The sequence below is a fragment of the Aureococcus anophagefferens genome (genome assembly GCF_000186865.1).
Source record: "Aureococcus anophagefferens unplaced genomic scaffold AURANscaffold_16, whole genome shotgun sequence".
In the NCBI taxonomy this organism is placed as follows: Eukaryota; class Pelagophyceae; order Pelagomonadales; family Pelagomonadaceae; genus Aureococcus; species Aureococcus anophagefferens.
Genome location: NW_008705576.1, coordinates 380,791 through 396,135, shown reverse-complemented (window position 1 = coordinate 396,135; position 15,345 = coordinate 380,791). Strand labels below are relative to the sequence as shown.

The 15,345-nt window shown below is 71.7% G+C and overlaps 3 protein-coding genes across 3 annotated transcripts; 1 reads left to right on the top strand and 2 right to left on the bottom strand.

The window, feature by feature from the left end:
- Positions 1-3,064: 3,064 nt before the first annotated feature.
- On the top strand, positions 3,065-4,159 carry AURANDRAFT_1309 (hypothetical protein; the record flags this gene model as incomplete). Its single annotated transcript, XM_009040587.1, has 1 exon — positions 3,065-4,159. A coding segment is annotated over one exon (1,095 nt), but the record flags the coding sequence as incomplete, so codon positions are not given.
- A 1,346-nt stretch (positions 4,160-5,505) lies between these two features.
- AURANDRAFT_65670 (hypothetical protein) lies at positions 5,506-6,471 on the bottom strand (the record flags this gene model as incomplete). Its single annotated transcript, XM_009040629.1, has 1 exon — positions 5,506-6,471. The coding sequence occupies one exon, from the start codon at positions 6,469-6,471 to the stop codon at positions 5,506-5,508; it is 966 nt and encodes a 321-aa protein (XP_009038877.1).
- Positions 6,472-7,967: 1,496 nt separating this feature from the next.
- AURANDRAFT_29207 (hypothetical protein) lies at positions 7,968-8,292 on the bottom strand (the record flags this gene model as incomplete). The annotated part of the gene is made up of 2 exons (XM_009040628.1): positions 7,968-8,155; positions 8,202-8,292. Coding segments are annotated over 2 exons (279 nt in total), but the record flags the coding sequence as incomplete, so codon positions are not given.
- Positions 8,293-15,345: the final 7,053 nt, after the last annotated feature.

The window sequence follows — 15,345 nt, the reverse complement described above, 5'->3', positions numbered from 1 at the left end:
TCGACGGCGCCGAGGCGATACAGCAGCGACGCGCCGAGCGCTCCCAAAGCCCCGTAGACGACGACCTTGCGGCCGAACGTCGCCGGGAAGCCGCCGTGGCCGCGCGTCCACAGCCCGAACTCGACGAACTTGCGCGCGGCGCTGTCCGACACCTGCGTCAGGCCGAAGAAGGTGAGCGCGCCGGCCTCCTCGATGACGGCGTCCAGAGCCTTCTCCGCGGCCTGCGCCGCGTCGCGCGACGTGCGCTCGAGGCTGTCCAGCGTCGTCGCCACCATGCGCGTCGACGTGTGCCGGCGGAGCAGCTCCGACATCGTCGACGCGGCGCTCGGTGCGCGCCGGCGCGGCGGTGCCACTGGCGTCGGACGCACCGCTCTCTGCGGCAAGACGCGAATCGTGAGGCTCTGCGAGACGCACGTCGCCGTCGCGCCGCAGCAGCGCCCGTGCCGGCGACGCGCCCGTCGGCGCCGCCACAGCAAGGAAAAACACCATGGAGGACATCAGCCTCGAGGACGACCCGGACCCGCTGTTCCAGGTGCGGACGCCGCCGCCGCCGCTGCCGCCGTCGGCCAAGCGCACGCCGCCGCCCCCGCCGCCGCGCGTCGAGAGCCCGGACACGATGCTGCGCAAGGCGCTGGGCGGCGGGACGCGGCTCATGGGCGACAGCTCCGACGACGAGGCCGCCCCGGCCGCCGCGGCGCCGCCGCCGGCGGCGCCGCCGGCCGCCGCGCCGGCGCCCGACGCGCTCGCGACGCAGTGGCTCGACCTGCTGGGCGTCGCGGGCGCGGACCTCGTCGACGTCGTGCCCTGCGGCGAGGACGACGAGAGCGCCGCGCGCTTCGACGGCGCGCGGCCCGGCAGCGCGCTCGGCGCGCTCGCGGGCACCGCGGGCGGCCGCGCGGCCGCGCGCGCCGTCGCGGGCGCGTACGACGCCGACGGCTTCGAGGACGCGCTGGCCGTCGCCGCGCTGGCCCTGTGCCTCGCGGCGCCGCCGGGGTCCGCGGCGCGCCGGGCGCTGGAGGCGGGGCGGCCGAGCTGCGAGAGCCAGGCGCTGGCGATGCTCCGGGCAGGACAAGAGAGCGAAATTCCCAACTTCAAAGGCTCCTTTCTCGGCCGTTTTCCACTCGTTTCGGCTGATTTTTGGACGAGCGATCATCTCTTGGAACGGTCTCGAAGCGTGAATGCTTTCCCCGGAACGCGCGCGCGCGGAACACTCACGTTGAAGCGACGTTGAATCTCTCTTGTCCTGCCCAGGCGATGCTCCGGTCCGCGACGCGGCGGCTCCAGGGCCTCGCGGGCGGCCAGGACGGGCTCTTCGACCGGTGCCTCGGCGAGCTGCTCCCGCGCGTCGACCCCGAGCTCGTCGGCGCCGTCGGCGCCGTGGACCGGGGCGTGCTGCGCGCCGCGTTCTTCGACTCGCTGTTCGCTTCGGCGCTTCCAGAGTCGGACGCCGCGGGCGTCTGGCGCGCGCTCCTCGAGGAGGAGCGGCCCGAGGGCATGGCCGCCGCGGCGCTCTGCGTGCTGCTCGTGCGCTGCCGGGCGCCGCTCCTCGCGTTCCAGATCGACGACGACGCGGACATGCGGCGGTTGTACGCGGCGATATTGGAGGCGTCGTGCGTCCGCGGCGAGCGCAACTTGGTGGAGCTCGCGGCCCACGTGCTGGACCCGCACTGCGCCGCCGCGGAGGTCGGCGTCGACGTCGTGTCCTTCGGGCCGGGCCCGCTGGGCATCCTCCTCACGCGGAAGGCCCGGGGGCTCGTCATCTCGAACTTTTCGTCGGCGGAGCGTGTCGCGGCGCCGAAGCCGCGCGTGGGCGACACGCTCCTCGCCGTCAACGGGCGGGCGCTGCCGCGCGGCGCGACGCTCGCGGACGCCGTGACGATCCTCAAGGCCGTCGGGCGGCCCGTGCTCGTCGCCTTCCGCAACGCGTCGGCGCACGAGCTCGCGGCCGACGCCGCGGAGGACCGCGCGAAGCGCGCGGCCGCCGCCGGGGCCAACGCGCCGCCGCCGCCGCCCGCGGCCAACAATGCGCCCCCGGGCGGCGGACCCAAGCCCAAGTCGCAGAGCAACCTGTCGCAGTTCGTGTCCGCCGTCGCGTCCGCCGTCGAGCCGTTCCCGTCCGTGTGGAAATCAAATCTTCAACCCGACTTCAATGTGCGCGTAATCGAACTGATTGCGCCGTACTCTTTGGCTGTGCTTCGAGAACTCGACGAGATCAATCGATTCGTCCAAAAATCAGCCGAATCGACTTCGATGTGACCGAGCTAGAGAATTCTGAAGTTTGGTCAGGACCACCCAAACCAGCGGTTGAATTCCACACAGGTTCCCGTCCGCGCGCGACGCGGTGTCGTCCGTCGCGGGCGGCCACCCGGCGCCGCCGCACCACGGCGACCTGCCCGGCGGCGCGCCCGCGCGCCTCGACCCGCTGCCGGCGTCGCCCGTGGCCGCCGACGGCTACGAGCTGCCGCTGCTCGCGGGCGAGGTCGTCTTCGGCAAGTGCGCGTGCTCCTACCAGGACTGGGTCGTCGACGACCCGCGGCGGTCGGGCGCGCTGTCGGGCATGACGCTCTCCGGCGAGCTCTACGCGACGTCCTACCGCGTCGTCTTCCACCCCATCGGCGTCGGCGTCCGGCCGTCGTTCGCGCGAAAAGACTCGGACGACTGGGAGATGCCCTGTCGCGCGCTCCTGCGCTGCGACCTCGGCCAGCTGCCGGGGGCCGCGAGCACGCTGGCTTTTGCGTGCAAGGACGGCCAGCGGCGCAAGTTCTCCGTCGCGGAGCGCCTCGGCGGCGACGCGCTGCGCGTCGCGCGCGCGGTGCACGCGCTGGCCTTCTCCAAGGCCCCCGACGCCTTCGCCAAGGCCCACTTCGCCGGCGTGCGCGCCGCGGGAACGAACAACGCCTGGGGCGACGACAGCGACGAGGAGGCGCCGGAGACGGAGGGCGCGGAGTTTCCCGGAAATTCGCGGCTCCCGCGCATGCACGCGTACACGCTCGTGACCGAGTACGTCGACTACGTGCTACGGCCCTACGTGATCGCCGAGTACCCGCGGCGGGGTCTGCGCCTCGTGACCCAGGGCGAGAACAACCTGGCGCTCTGCGACACGTACCCGCCGGATCTGGTGGTCCCGGCGTCGATGTCGGACCTCGAGCTCCGCCGCGTCGCCGCGTACCGCTCCAAGGGGCGGCTCCCCGCCGTCGTCTGGGCCCACCCGGACCCGACCAACGGCGCGACGATCTCGCGGTCCGCGCAGCCCAAGCCGGGCGTGCAGAACAAGCGGTCCGCGGACGACGAGCGCTACTTGGACGAGCTCCGGCGATTGTGCCACGGCAAGCGCATGGTCATCGTCGACGCGCGGTCCAAGGTCGCCGCCCAGGGCAACCGGGTCATGGGCGGCGGCACGGAGCTCGCGCGCTACTACGAGAACGTGGAACTGTTCTACGGCAACATCGCGAACATCCACGCCGCGCGCGACGCGCTCAGTTCGCTCCAGGCGCTCTGCCGCGACGGCTCCGGCGGCAACACCGCCTACGACGGCGGCGCGACCTGGCTCGGGAAGCTCGAGGGGACGAAGTGGCTGAGCATGGTCCACGCGATCCTCGCGTCCGCGGCGAAGACCGTCGACCTCGTGCACTACGAGCGGTGCGCCGTGCTCGTGCACTGCTCCGACGGCTGGGACCGCACGCCCCAGATCACCGTGCTGGCCATGGTCATGCTCGAGGCGCGGTTCCGGACCATGGACGGCTTTCTGGCGCTGGTGCAGAAGGAGTGGGCCGATTTCGGGCACAAGTTCGACGAGCGGTGCGGCCACACGGACGAGAGCGGCGAGGACCAGCGGTCGCCCGTGTTCCTGCTCTTCGCCGACGCCATGGTCCAGCTGCTCCACCAGTTCCCGGCGCGCTTCGAGTTCACGGCGGACCTGCTCGTGGCGCTGCTGGACCAGCTCTTCGCGTGCCGCTACGGCACGTTCCTCGACAACTGCTTCGTCAAGCGCGACCGCAAGAAGATCCACGCGGCGACGGCGCCGCTCTGGTGGTACTTCCACGAGCACCGGGCGAAATTCCTCAACGGCGCCTACGACGAGGACGAGGGCCCGCCGCTCATCCCGAGCCTCCAGCCCAAGAACGTCGTCTTCTTCGACGCGTACTTCCGCCGCTTCGACAACACGGCCATGCCGCCCCGGGCGCCGACGACGTACTACTAATCCGTTTTTAGGTCGTCGACCCACCAGCCGTCCCGCAGCAGGTCCAGCAGCCCCAGCAGCCGCTTCTCGCCGTCGAACGCTTTTCGCGCCCGCGGCCGCATGCCGCGCTCGAGGTCGCCGAGCGCGGCGCGCGCGGCGCCGTCGCCCGCCGCGACGCGCGCCAGCAGCGCCGACACGTCCGCGCGGAGGGCGCCCTCGCGCGCGTCGCGCGCGCGCCCCTCCTCGGACGCGTGGCGGTCCGCCAGATCCCGGAGCGCGTCGTACTCGCCGTCGCCTCCCCCCCCCAGCGCGTTCGCCGCGCGGATGGCGCCCATGCGGCTCGCCAGGGCCCGGTCCGCGCCGGCGACGGCGTCCATGAGCGCGTCGACGCGCATCGTCGACGCCTGCTGGGCCGTCGCCATGAGGCGGACCATGCCGTCGTTCGACGCGACGACCGTCGCGCCGGCGCCGAGCGGCTTCCGCGCGGCCGCCGCGGCCTCGAGGTAGGCGTCGGCCGTCTGCCGCTCCGCCGTGTAGACGACCGTGAGGCGCGGAGAGACGCGCTCCTCCGTCAACTCGTCGTCCGTGGAATGCGCGTCGAAGCACACCGTGCCCTCCCAGTTCCGCGACTCGCAGAGCACGTCGCAGCCGCGGATCAGGCGCTCGCGGGCGCCGTCGAGGCCGCCGGGGCCCCGCGACGTTGCGTCCAGGTCTTTGTCGCCAAAAATAGCATTATAACCGTCGACGAAGAGCGACGTCTTCTCGTACAGCGCCGGCGGCGGGGCGGTGACGTTCTCCGCCTTTTTCCCTGCGCCGGCCTTGTTGACCCTGCGCCGCTCCCGCGGGGGCGCGTCGCCCTTCTTCTTGACGGCGCGCACGAGGGACAGCTGCGTCTTCAACGAGAGCCCCGTCGTCTTGACGCTGTCGCTCGTGATGCGGCGCGGCGCGCTCTTCGGCCGCTTCGGCGGGCCGGCGGACCGCGGCGCCATGGCGAGCGCGGCGCCGAAGACGAGCGCGGCGCGCAGCGCGAGCGGCATGGCGCTCTGCGGTTCTCGGCCTGGAGGCGCTCCTGGCGGCGGCGCTAGGCGTCGACGGCGGCCTCTGCGGTGGTCGAGCTGATGCCACCTCGGCGCGGCTGCATCTTGTGGGCCTTGCAGTGCAAGATGCCGCGTTAAAGCGGATGCCAGTGTTGGCGTCATGAAACAAATAAAAAAAGCGCAATCTTGTGGGCCTTGCAGTGCAGCCCTGTAAAAAGCGCATATGTTCAACAGTGGACTTTGGACTTTATGTTGGCGTCATGAAACAAACAAAAAAAGCGCAAGCGTTTAGATCCCTCGGCGTGCGACCGCGAGGAAGCGAAGGTCCGCGAGGCCGTCCGCCAGCACGACGGGGTCCCAGACGCCGTCGACGGCGTCGCCCGCGAGGTCCGCCAGATGCTCCGGCGCGTATTTGCCCGTGCCGACCGCGACGCAGCCGACGACGCCCGGCCCGTCGTCGCCGTCGAGCAGCCCCTCGAGCGCGCAGGCCCTGGCCGCGAGGACGTCCGCGGGCGCGTCGCCGACGTGGACGAGGCGCTCGAGGCTCGGGTGCGCCCGCCGCGCGCGGCGCCAGGCGATGGCGATCTGCTCGCCGCGGTCGAGGTGGTTCCGGTCGGCGTCGTCGATGTCGCCCGAGCAGAAGTCGCTGCCGAAGCCGCCGAGGAACGCCGACTCGGCCTCGGCCGCCGCGAGGCCGCCGCCGGCGACCTGCTCCGGGTCCGGGGGCGCCAGCGCGCCGAGCGCGAGGAGGCCCGTCGCCCGCATCTTCTTCCGCGCGATGGCCTCGACGTTGCCCGTCACGAGGCCGCAGACGACGCGCGGGTCGGACGCGAGCGCCGTCAGGGTCACGACGACGCCGGGCAGCGGCTCGATGCCCACGGCGAAGGCCTCGTCGTCGACGCCCGCCACGGAGTCGTACATGGCCGCGAAGACCTCCGGCAGCCGCGGCGCGGCGTCCGCCGGCGCGACGCCGAGCGCCTTCCTGGCGAGGCGCAGCGCGATGAGCCCGTCGGTGCTGCCGTGGTACTCCGCCGCGTCCAGGACCGCCGCGGGCAGGCCCGTCGGCGCGCCGTCGCCGAAGACGGCGCCCGTGGCGACGGCGAAGGACCGCGCGTGCGCCGACGCCTCGGCCTGGGCGCTGCTACCCTTGACGAGGGTCGAATCGACGTCGAAGGTGATGAGCGTGCGCGGCGAGAGCGCGAGGCCGCGCTTCAAAACGAGCAGCGCCGCGCAGCGCCTCGCGAGCGCGCGCATGGCAGCGAGGTGGTGCGAGCGTCGACGCGGCGCGAGGCACCGCGAGGTGCTTGCACAACCCAAACACGAGGCCGACAGTCGAGCGCAGGGTTCTTGCGAGGTGGTGCGAGCGTCGACGCGGCGCGAGGCACCGCGAGGTGCTTGCACAAGAGTGCGAGGCCGAGCTCGAGCTCAGGTTCTTGCGGTAATTAATTCGGCGAGAGCTACGTTGAAGGTGAACTGGACCTTGAACTGGCAGTTTTTTCTCGCATCTTCTGGTTTTTCAATTTCCACGTAGACAGGACAAAGTGTCCGAATGACTGGCTCTGATGCGGTTCGCCGATTCGCCGGGTTCGGCGCTGCGCCGCGCGCCCAAGCCGACCTCGAGCCAAAGAAAGAGCCAACAGCGGAGAACGTTCTGCAAGGGAGCACACTAAACAGTTTATTAAAGTCGGGGGTTCGCCGGCGGCGGAGGCTTCGGAGCGGACCTCCGCGCGGCGCGGCGGCGGCCCGCGCGCGGATCCTCGCGGACACCGCGCGGCGGGGCGCGCGCTCGAGGAGAAGGCGCCGTCTCGCGGGAGACGCGCGCACGCGCGTGGACGGGCTCGCTGGATATGTTAGCTCAGAACTCGTCGAGGGAGAACATGAGGTTGGCGTCGCCGCCGGCGTTCGCCGCGGCGCCGTCGTCGAAGAATGCGACGCGGTGCGCCGGGTCGCTCCGCGACCGCCGTCGCGCGCGGTCCGGCCGCGCCTCCGGCGATGGGAGGTCGCGGCCGTCCTTGGACATGCGGCGCCAGAACGCGTATTCGCGGTACTCGGTGAAGGAATCCGGCGCCGCGTCGGCCTCGGCGTCCTCGTCGACGAAGGTGCTCTTGGGGATGTGGATCGGCGGCGACGAGGACGAGGCGCCGCCGCGCTCGGCGCTCGACGGGACGTCGAGGCGGTGCACGCGGATGCGCTCCGAGGTGAAGCCCATCGCGGAGATTCGAAGGCCGGGAAAGATGCGGATCCGAGCGGGCCCGAGGCTGCCCCGCGGCTGCCCCGAGGCTGCGCGGCGGGTCGCGGCCGGGCTCCGGCGCGCGTGCAGGCGGGCGGGCGGTTGCGCGGCTCGGAGCGTGCTGGATGTCAGGCCGTGTCGTCGTGCCACAGAGGTCGGAGCGATCGGGCGGGCGCTGTCAGTTAAGATGGCATCCGGCGAGTGCGAATCTTGAGGCCATGACGTTTGATTACTTTTTACTAGTACTTCGTAGTACATGTACATGTAGTTAACTCGGTAACTAGGGTAGTATTAGCATCTGCACGCGGCAGCCCGAGGTTTTTACATGATCCGACTTTGGCGTGTTTGATGGTGCCGAGGGCGCCGACGGCGGCGATTCGCCGGGCTTCTCCCTCATCGAGACGGCCCTGCGAGCCGCGGCGCCCGCCCCGGCGATCCCGGACGACGTCCGCCGCCTCCATCGCGCCGGACGCCTCCGTCGCGCTCGTGGTGTAAGCAGCATATTACGACACATCCCCGATCAACAGTCCAGGAAGTTGCTCGCCATCAGCAGCTCGAGCGCCATCTCGGGGTCGATCTGGAACTCCGGGATGCGGACCTGGCTGTTCGTGTAGCGGAGTTTGTAGTAAAAGTACTGGATGACCTTCTCGAGGATGGGCGTCGAGATCTCCGGGAACTTGATCTCGCCGGAGCTCTCCGTGAACTGGCCTGCGGCGCGCGGCGCGTCGCGGGCGGCGCGCGGCGCGCGCGGGACGCGGGCCGCGCGGACCGGAGAGCATGGCCTTGATCGTGCCCGACGTGTTCGCGCACTTGCGGTCGACCCAGAACTCGTGGCCCTCGGCGCTGCGGGGGGGGCGCGGACGGCTCGGCGCGCGCGCGCTCGTTGGGGTTCGGTCCGCGGGCCGGCGGTCGCGCACCTGATGAGCTTCACGTAGGGCGTCTGCTTCACGTCGTCGCTGTCCATCGCGGAGGTCGCGACGGCGTCCATGGCCGCGGACGAGACCGGCGAGGTCGGACTCCGGCGGCGCGCGCGGATCAGCGGCGCAACGAGCCGCGAGCGCTTGCCACAGCAGGCCGTAGTTGATCACTGCACCCAATGGATATAGTCGCGAATTTGCCGATCGTGGATGAATGCCCGGGCTGCCTCGAGCTGGTCGCGGGGCTGAACCTCACGACCTTCGCCCCCGGCCCGACCCCCCGGGAAAAAGGATGACGACCCCGCTCGACGCGAAGCCGCCGACGACGCCCCGGCGGCCCAGCGGGGACGGCCGCGGCCGGCCGCGCGCGTCGTCGGCCGCGTCGAGCGGCGGGAAGGGCGGGTCGAGGGCCGCCCCCCCCGGCGGCCGTCGGCCGAGGAGCGCTACCCCGGCGAGGAGGCCATCGGGGGCCTCTGCGACCTGACGACCGTGACCTTCGAGCGGGAGCGCGAGTTCGAGAAGACGAAGACGCTCATGCGGTTGAACAGCGGCGTGCCGCTCGCGTCGGCGATCGCGCCCGAGGTCGCCGCGGCGCTCGCGTCCGCCGCGCGCATCTCGGCGCTCGACGAGCGCCTCCGGGGCGAGGACCTCGCCGCCCCCCTGGACCCGCCGAGCCCCGTCGGCGGCGACGCGCCCTGCTCTACGCGGCGTCGCCGCCGGTGCACGCGACGCCGATCCCGGACGAGTCCGCGGAGCAGCGGGCCCTGTCCACGTCCCGCGAGCAGTCGCGGTCCCTGGAGACGCAGCTCGCGCGGGCCCTGGGCCAGGCCGCGGCGCTCGTGGAGTGGTCCGACGCGAAGGCGTGCTACATGCAGCGGCAGCGGCGCGCGATGGAGCACGAGAACGCGCAGCTCCGGTCGCGCCTCGAGGAGCTCGAGGGCGGGTCTTTGGGCGACGACCACCGCGCGCCGTCGTCGCGGGCGCCGTCGCCCTTCTCCCACGGCGAGGACGCGTCGGGCGTCGTCGAGGCCGAGCGCAGCGACGACGACAGCGACTTCGGGTGGGTCCCGCCGTCCGCGACCACCAAAACGACGGCCTGGAGCGTCATCGGCGACCGGAAGGGGGGCTCCGCCGACGCCGGCGCGCGGTCGTCGGCGGCCGAGGTGCGGCGCCTCGAGCGCCTCCTCGCGGAGGAGAAGTCCGCGCACCGCACGTCGGTGCGTTCCTTGGAGACGCAGCTCATGCGCATGTCGTCCCAGCTCTCGAAGATGCAGACCTGGGCCGACGACAAGTTCGAGCACATGGAGCGCGACGCCGTCGAGGCCAAGGCGAAGCGGAGAGTCGTCGCCCTCGACGAGAGCCAGGACGAGGAGATCATCATCGAGCCCGAGCCCTAGGCGCGCGCCGTCCGCGCCCCCCCCCCCCCTTTTTGTAGCACGCCCTCTTTTTTTACGACGACGCCGCGCGCCGCGCCTTCTTGCGATAGCCCGGGCGGCTGAAGAGGAACGCGCCGAGGCCGCGGACGGCCGCCGCGGCGCCGCGCGCGGCCGCGCGCGCGCCCTCGACGGCGGCGCCGGCGAAGGACCGCGCCGCGGACGACGCGCCGGACGCGAGGGCCTTTCGCGTCCACGTGCCCGCGTCGAAGAGGGCCAGGACGCCGCGCTTCGCGGCGGCCGCCGCGACGGGCGCGAGCGCGCGGAGCTCGCGGAGCCGCGCGGCCGCCCAGGGCCGCGCGCCGGCGCGCAGGGACGCGACGAAGGGGCCGAGCGTGCCCCAGCAGGCGTAGCAGACGAGGGACACCGTCGCCAGGCCCGTCAGCACGAGGACGCGCTTCGCGAGCGGGTGCAGGTAGTACGTGCGCTTGTAGAGGCCCTGGGGCGGGATGACCTTGCCCTCGTAGGTCGGCGGCGGCTGCCAGTCCTTCTGGTCCTTGTAGAGCTTCTTGTTCTCCGTCTCGAGCCAGTCGCCGTACTGCCAGCGGAGGTCCTCGAGGCGCGCCTTGACCTTCTTCCGCGCGTCGCGCGCGTCCGCGTTCTTTGGGTCCCGCTTGCAGACGCGCGTCAGGAGCTTGAGCGCGCGCTTGAAGCGGCCCTGGCCCTCGCAGGCCATGGCCAGGCGGTACGTCGCCTTGACGTGGCCCTCGTCGCGGTCCAGGACGTACCCGCAGGCCGCCTCGGCGAGCGCGTAGTCCTCGAGCTTCAGCGCCGCCAGCGCGACGTTCAGGTGGAGGCTCAGCCGCAGGGCCGCGGCGTCGGGCGGCCCCACGGCGGGCGCGGGCTCGAAGGGCGGCCGCTCGACGTCGCCCGCGACGCTCGACTCCTCGTCCGAGTCCCACTCGAGGTCGGGGTTCGCCGGCGGCCTGTGTGGAATTCAAATCTTCAACCCGACTTCAATGTGAGCGTACGCGACAGTTTAGACGCAAGATTTTCTGCTGTGCTTCGAGAACTCGACGAGAGCAATCGATTCGTCCAAAAATCAGCCGAATCGACTTCGATTTGACCGAGCTAGAGAATTCTCAAGTTTGGTCAGGACCACCCAAACCAGTGGTTGAATTCCACACAGCCGGCGGCGTCGGCGCGCCGTCTTCGTCCGGACCGCCGTCTCGCTCCACCTCCTCGACCAATGGCGCCTCCGCGGGCACCTCCTCGACGACGGGCTCGTCGTCGGCGCCGTCGCCGAGGAGCGCCGCCGCGGCCGCGCCGCGCGGCGGGTTCGGCTTGAGCAGGCCCGACGCCTTGCGGAGCGCCGCCGGGTAGGGCGTCGCGCCCGCCTTGAGGAGCCAGATCGCCGCGAGGTAGCCGGGCAGCGCCTCGCCCGCGGTGCCCTCCGTGAACATGGAATTCGCGTGCGCCTTGGTCTCCGTCGCCGACGCGACGCGCTCCGCCCAGGTCGCGGGCTGCGTCTGCGCCCGGGGCGGCTCCTGCCGGGCGAAGCGCTCGGCGGCCGTGCGCGGGTCGTTGCCCGCCTCGCGGTCCGCCTTGAGCTTCTTCTTGAAGTCGCGCGCGGCCTGCAGCACCTTCTCGCCGCCGGGCTGCATCTCCATGAGCTTCTTCCGCGTCTCCTCGTCGAGGTGCTTCGGCGGGAACTCGACGTCGTCGTCCGTGCCGTTCGGGTAGCGCAGCTTGAGCATCTCGTTGGCCTCGACGGACTCGCGGGCGACGCGGTCGCTCTCGGCGCGGATCTCCGCCTCGGTCATGGGCTCGTCCTCGCTGTCGCTGGCGTCGCTGTCCTCGAAGGCGTCCCAGTTGCTGTAGTCCACGGGCATGGCTGCGTCACGCGTCCGGCGCGCGAGCAGAGGGCTGTCTCGGTGGCGATCAGAGGGCTGCCCAGCGTCTCGGTGGCGATCAGAGGGCTGCCCAGCGTCTCGGTGGCTCGCACATCGACTCCTTGCTCAAGGTTGAGCGTGAAGTCAAGCTGCCGCACGAGCAGCAAGCGAGCACACACGAGCAGCGGCGGCTGTGCTCAGTGGCAACCCACCGCGTCGTCGCGCCGCTTGCAGCCATGCGCCGCGCCTTCCTGGCCCTCGCGGCCCTCGTCGTCGCCCGCACGCACGCCCTCTCGGCGGTCGTGAACAAGGGCGCGACGTCCGGGCGCACGGGCGGCCTCTTCGACAAGCTCCAGGACGGCATCGCCGCGAAGAATGCGGAGGCGCTCGCCATCAAGGAGGGCACGTCCCTCGTGGGCAAGGAGAAGGGCTTGAAGGCGCTCACGGTCTGCCCGACGGCGACGATGCGGGAGAAGGGCGGCGTGCTCGCCAAGCTGGTCGAGCGCGAGGGCGCCGTCGGCCTCCGCGGCGCGCTGTCGCGGGAGACCTGCGTTTCGCTGCGCGCGTGGATCGACGGCGAGAGCGAGCGCGCCAAGGCCGAGGTGAGCGCGGGCGACGTGCCCTTCGACGCGCGCTTCGGCGGCGTCAACTGCCGGGGCCAGGACGGCCTGTTCGGGCAACGGCAGGACATGTACCTGCCCGTCGACGAGCCCCTCGTGAGAGCCGCCCTCGCCGAGATGGCGGCGAACCTCCGGCCGTTGCTCGAGCCCCTCGTGGGGACGGACGCGACGCTCCACGAGATCTCCTGCCTCGTCGCGGACCCCGGGAGCCCGCGGCAGTGCATCCACGCGGACACGATCGTGCTGCCCTGCCCCCAGTACCCCGACGCGTCCATGGCGCCGCTCTACACCTTCTTCATGGCGCTCCAGGACGTCGAGGACGACATGGGCCACACGCTCTTTCTTCCTTCTACCCACACCGACCACGCGCTGTGGAACGTGCGGCGGAGCGACCAGGAGAGGTACATCGCGTCGCGGCCCGCGCAGCGGAGCAAGCTCGCGGCCGGCGACGTCGCCATCTTCGACTCGCGGTGCCTCCACGCGGGGCTCGGCAACACGTCGAACAAGCGGCGCGTGCTCTTCTACTGCACGCTCAGCGCGCAGGGCGACTGGCCGCTCCCCGGCGGCCTCCACGGGTCCAACTCCATCCGCGCGGAGGACCGGTGGCGCTGGAAGCTAAGCGACTTCCTCTAGTTCCTGGAAGTCGCGCCGGCCCTCCGCGAGGCCGAGGACCACACTGATTATCATGATTGTTGCCCTCAAGTTGAGCCTCAGTTGAAGCTTCAAGCGCCGCGAGCAGCTCTCCCATCACCAGCAAGGCGGCCAGCAGCACCACTTGATGCCCCCGCCCACGGCCCGCCAGTTCGTCTTCGCCGGCGCGCCCCTCATCGCCTTCGTCGCCGGCGGGTCCTACGTGCTGTCCCAGTTCACCAAGGGCACGGTGGAAGCCCGCGACCTGAAGACGAAGTCGCGGTCCGTCAAGGCCTTCGCCCTCGCCGAGGAGCACGCGAAGATCGAGCGCAAGCTCCACGGCGACGGCGGCCCGTCGGCGGCGGAGCTCATCATCAAGCGCATCCCGCGCGGCGACTAGCATGGACCCGCGGCTCGCGGCGCTCGCGACGCGCGAGAACGGCGTCTACTTCTTCCACTACGCGTCGCAGTGCCTCGTCTGGCCGTTCCTGCCGCTGTTCTTGAGCCGATACGAGTCGGACGCGGCGCTCGGCGCGCTCATGGGCGCCTGTCGAGTGACGTCCGTGGTCGCCGCGCCGCTCTGGGCCTACGGCGCGGACCGCTGGAAGAGCCGGAGATTCGCGTTCGGCGGCGCGTGGCTCGGCTGGCAGGCCTTGACCGTGCTCCTCGTATGCGCGGCGACGTCGTCGACGGGCGCGGCGGTCCTGGGCGTGGCCGTCCTGCGGGCCGTCTTCGAGGCGCCGATCACGCCCTTCGTCGACGCGGGCGTCCTGCGGAGTTTGGAGGAAAACGGCGGCGGCGACTTCGGCAAGGCGCGGCTCTTCGGGTCCATCGCCTGGGGCGGCATCGCGCCGCTGGGCGGCATCGCGTTCGACCGCTTCGGCTTCGGGCCCAACGTCGCCGTTTCGGTGTGTCTGTCGATCGCGATGGCCGCGTGCGCGCGTCGTCTGGTCGAGTCCGCGTCGAAACCCGACGCGAAGCCGGGCTACGCGGCCGTGGAGGACGAGACGGTCGTCAACCCCTTCTCCATCGTCGGCGACGACGACGACGACGAGGAGGCGTCGGACGGCGAGCTGTCGACGCGGTCGCCCGCGACGGTCCTGGACACGCCGGCGGATTCGCTCAACCCCTTCGACGTCCTCAAGGACGACGACGAGGCCGACGACCCGCCCTGGCGGCGCGACGACGCGCTCCGCGGCGCGCTCGCGCGGCGGCCCGTCGTCGTCTTCCTCGCGTGCGTCGCGACGGTGGGCGCGGGCTTCGGGTTCGTCATGAACTTTTTGTTCGTCTACGTCACGCGGCGGTTGGGCGGCACGCCGTTCCTCTGCGGCGTCGCGCTCATGGTCGAGTGTGTGGTCGAGGTGCCGTGCCTGCACTACGCCGACGACCTGCTGCGGGCCTACGGGTCGCGGACGCTGATCGTGACGGTGCTGGCGCTCTACGCGGTGCGCTGCGCGTCCTACGCGCTGTTGGACGCCTTCGCGGGGCGGCCCGCCCTGGTGCTGCTCGTGGAGCCGCTCCACGGCGTCACCTTCGCCCTGTTCTACACGTCGGGCGTGTCGTGCGCCAGGGAGCTGCTGCCGGCGACCTGGGAGACGCTGGCGCAGGGCCTGTTCTCGGCGGCGTTCACGGGCGGCAGCGGCCTCGGCGCGGCGCTCGGCGGCGTCGCCGTGAAGCGCTTCGGCTTCCACAAGACGTTCCTCGCCTTCGCGGCCATGTTCGCCGTGGCGGCGATCGCGTTCTCGTCCACGCTCGACGACGACGACGACGGGCGCCGCGCCGCCGCCGCCGCGCCGGTCCGAGGAGGAGGAGGAGGACGACGACGACGAAAGCTTCCGCATCGGCGGGGCCGGCGACGACGGCGGCGGCGGCATCGCCCTCCGGAGCCTGAACCTCCGCGAGTACGACTACGACGAGGGCGGCTACGACGGCGGCGGCTACGACGACTACGACGACTACGCGTAAGAGGGCGACGTCTGACCTTAAGTGCATCGTTCGGCTACGACGGCGGCGGCTACGGCGACTACGACGACTACGCGTAAGAGGGCGACGTCTGACCTAAAGTGCATCGTCAACCTTATATCTGAAGCGATTGGATTTAATTGGATGATGGGCAGCCCCTACGAGCGGCTCCCCGGGAGCGCCGGCCGGCGGGCCGCGGCCTGGGTGGCGCCGGTCCTGGGCCTGGCCATCCTCGTCGCCGCGAGCGTCTTCGACGTCGACGACGTCGTCGCGCGCTGGTTCGCCGCGGCGCCGCCCAGCGCCGCGGCGCCGCCGACGCTGGCCGTGCGGCGCGAGGACCGGTCCGACTACGTCGGCGCGGACTCGCTCTACCCCTGGCCCCACGTCGCCGAGCCGCACCGCGCGACGGTGCTCGAGCTCGACGGCGCCGCCGCGACGGCCTGGGCCGTCGAGGGCGAGCGACCGAACGGGGGATCCGACGCGACGCGCGCGCTGCACACCTTC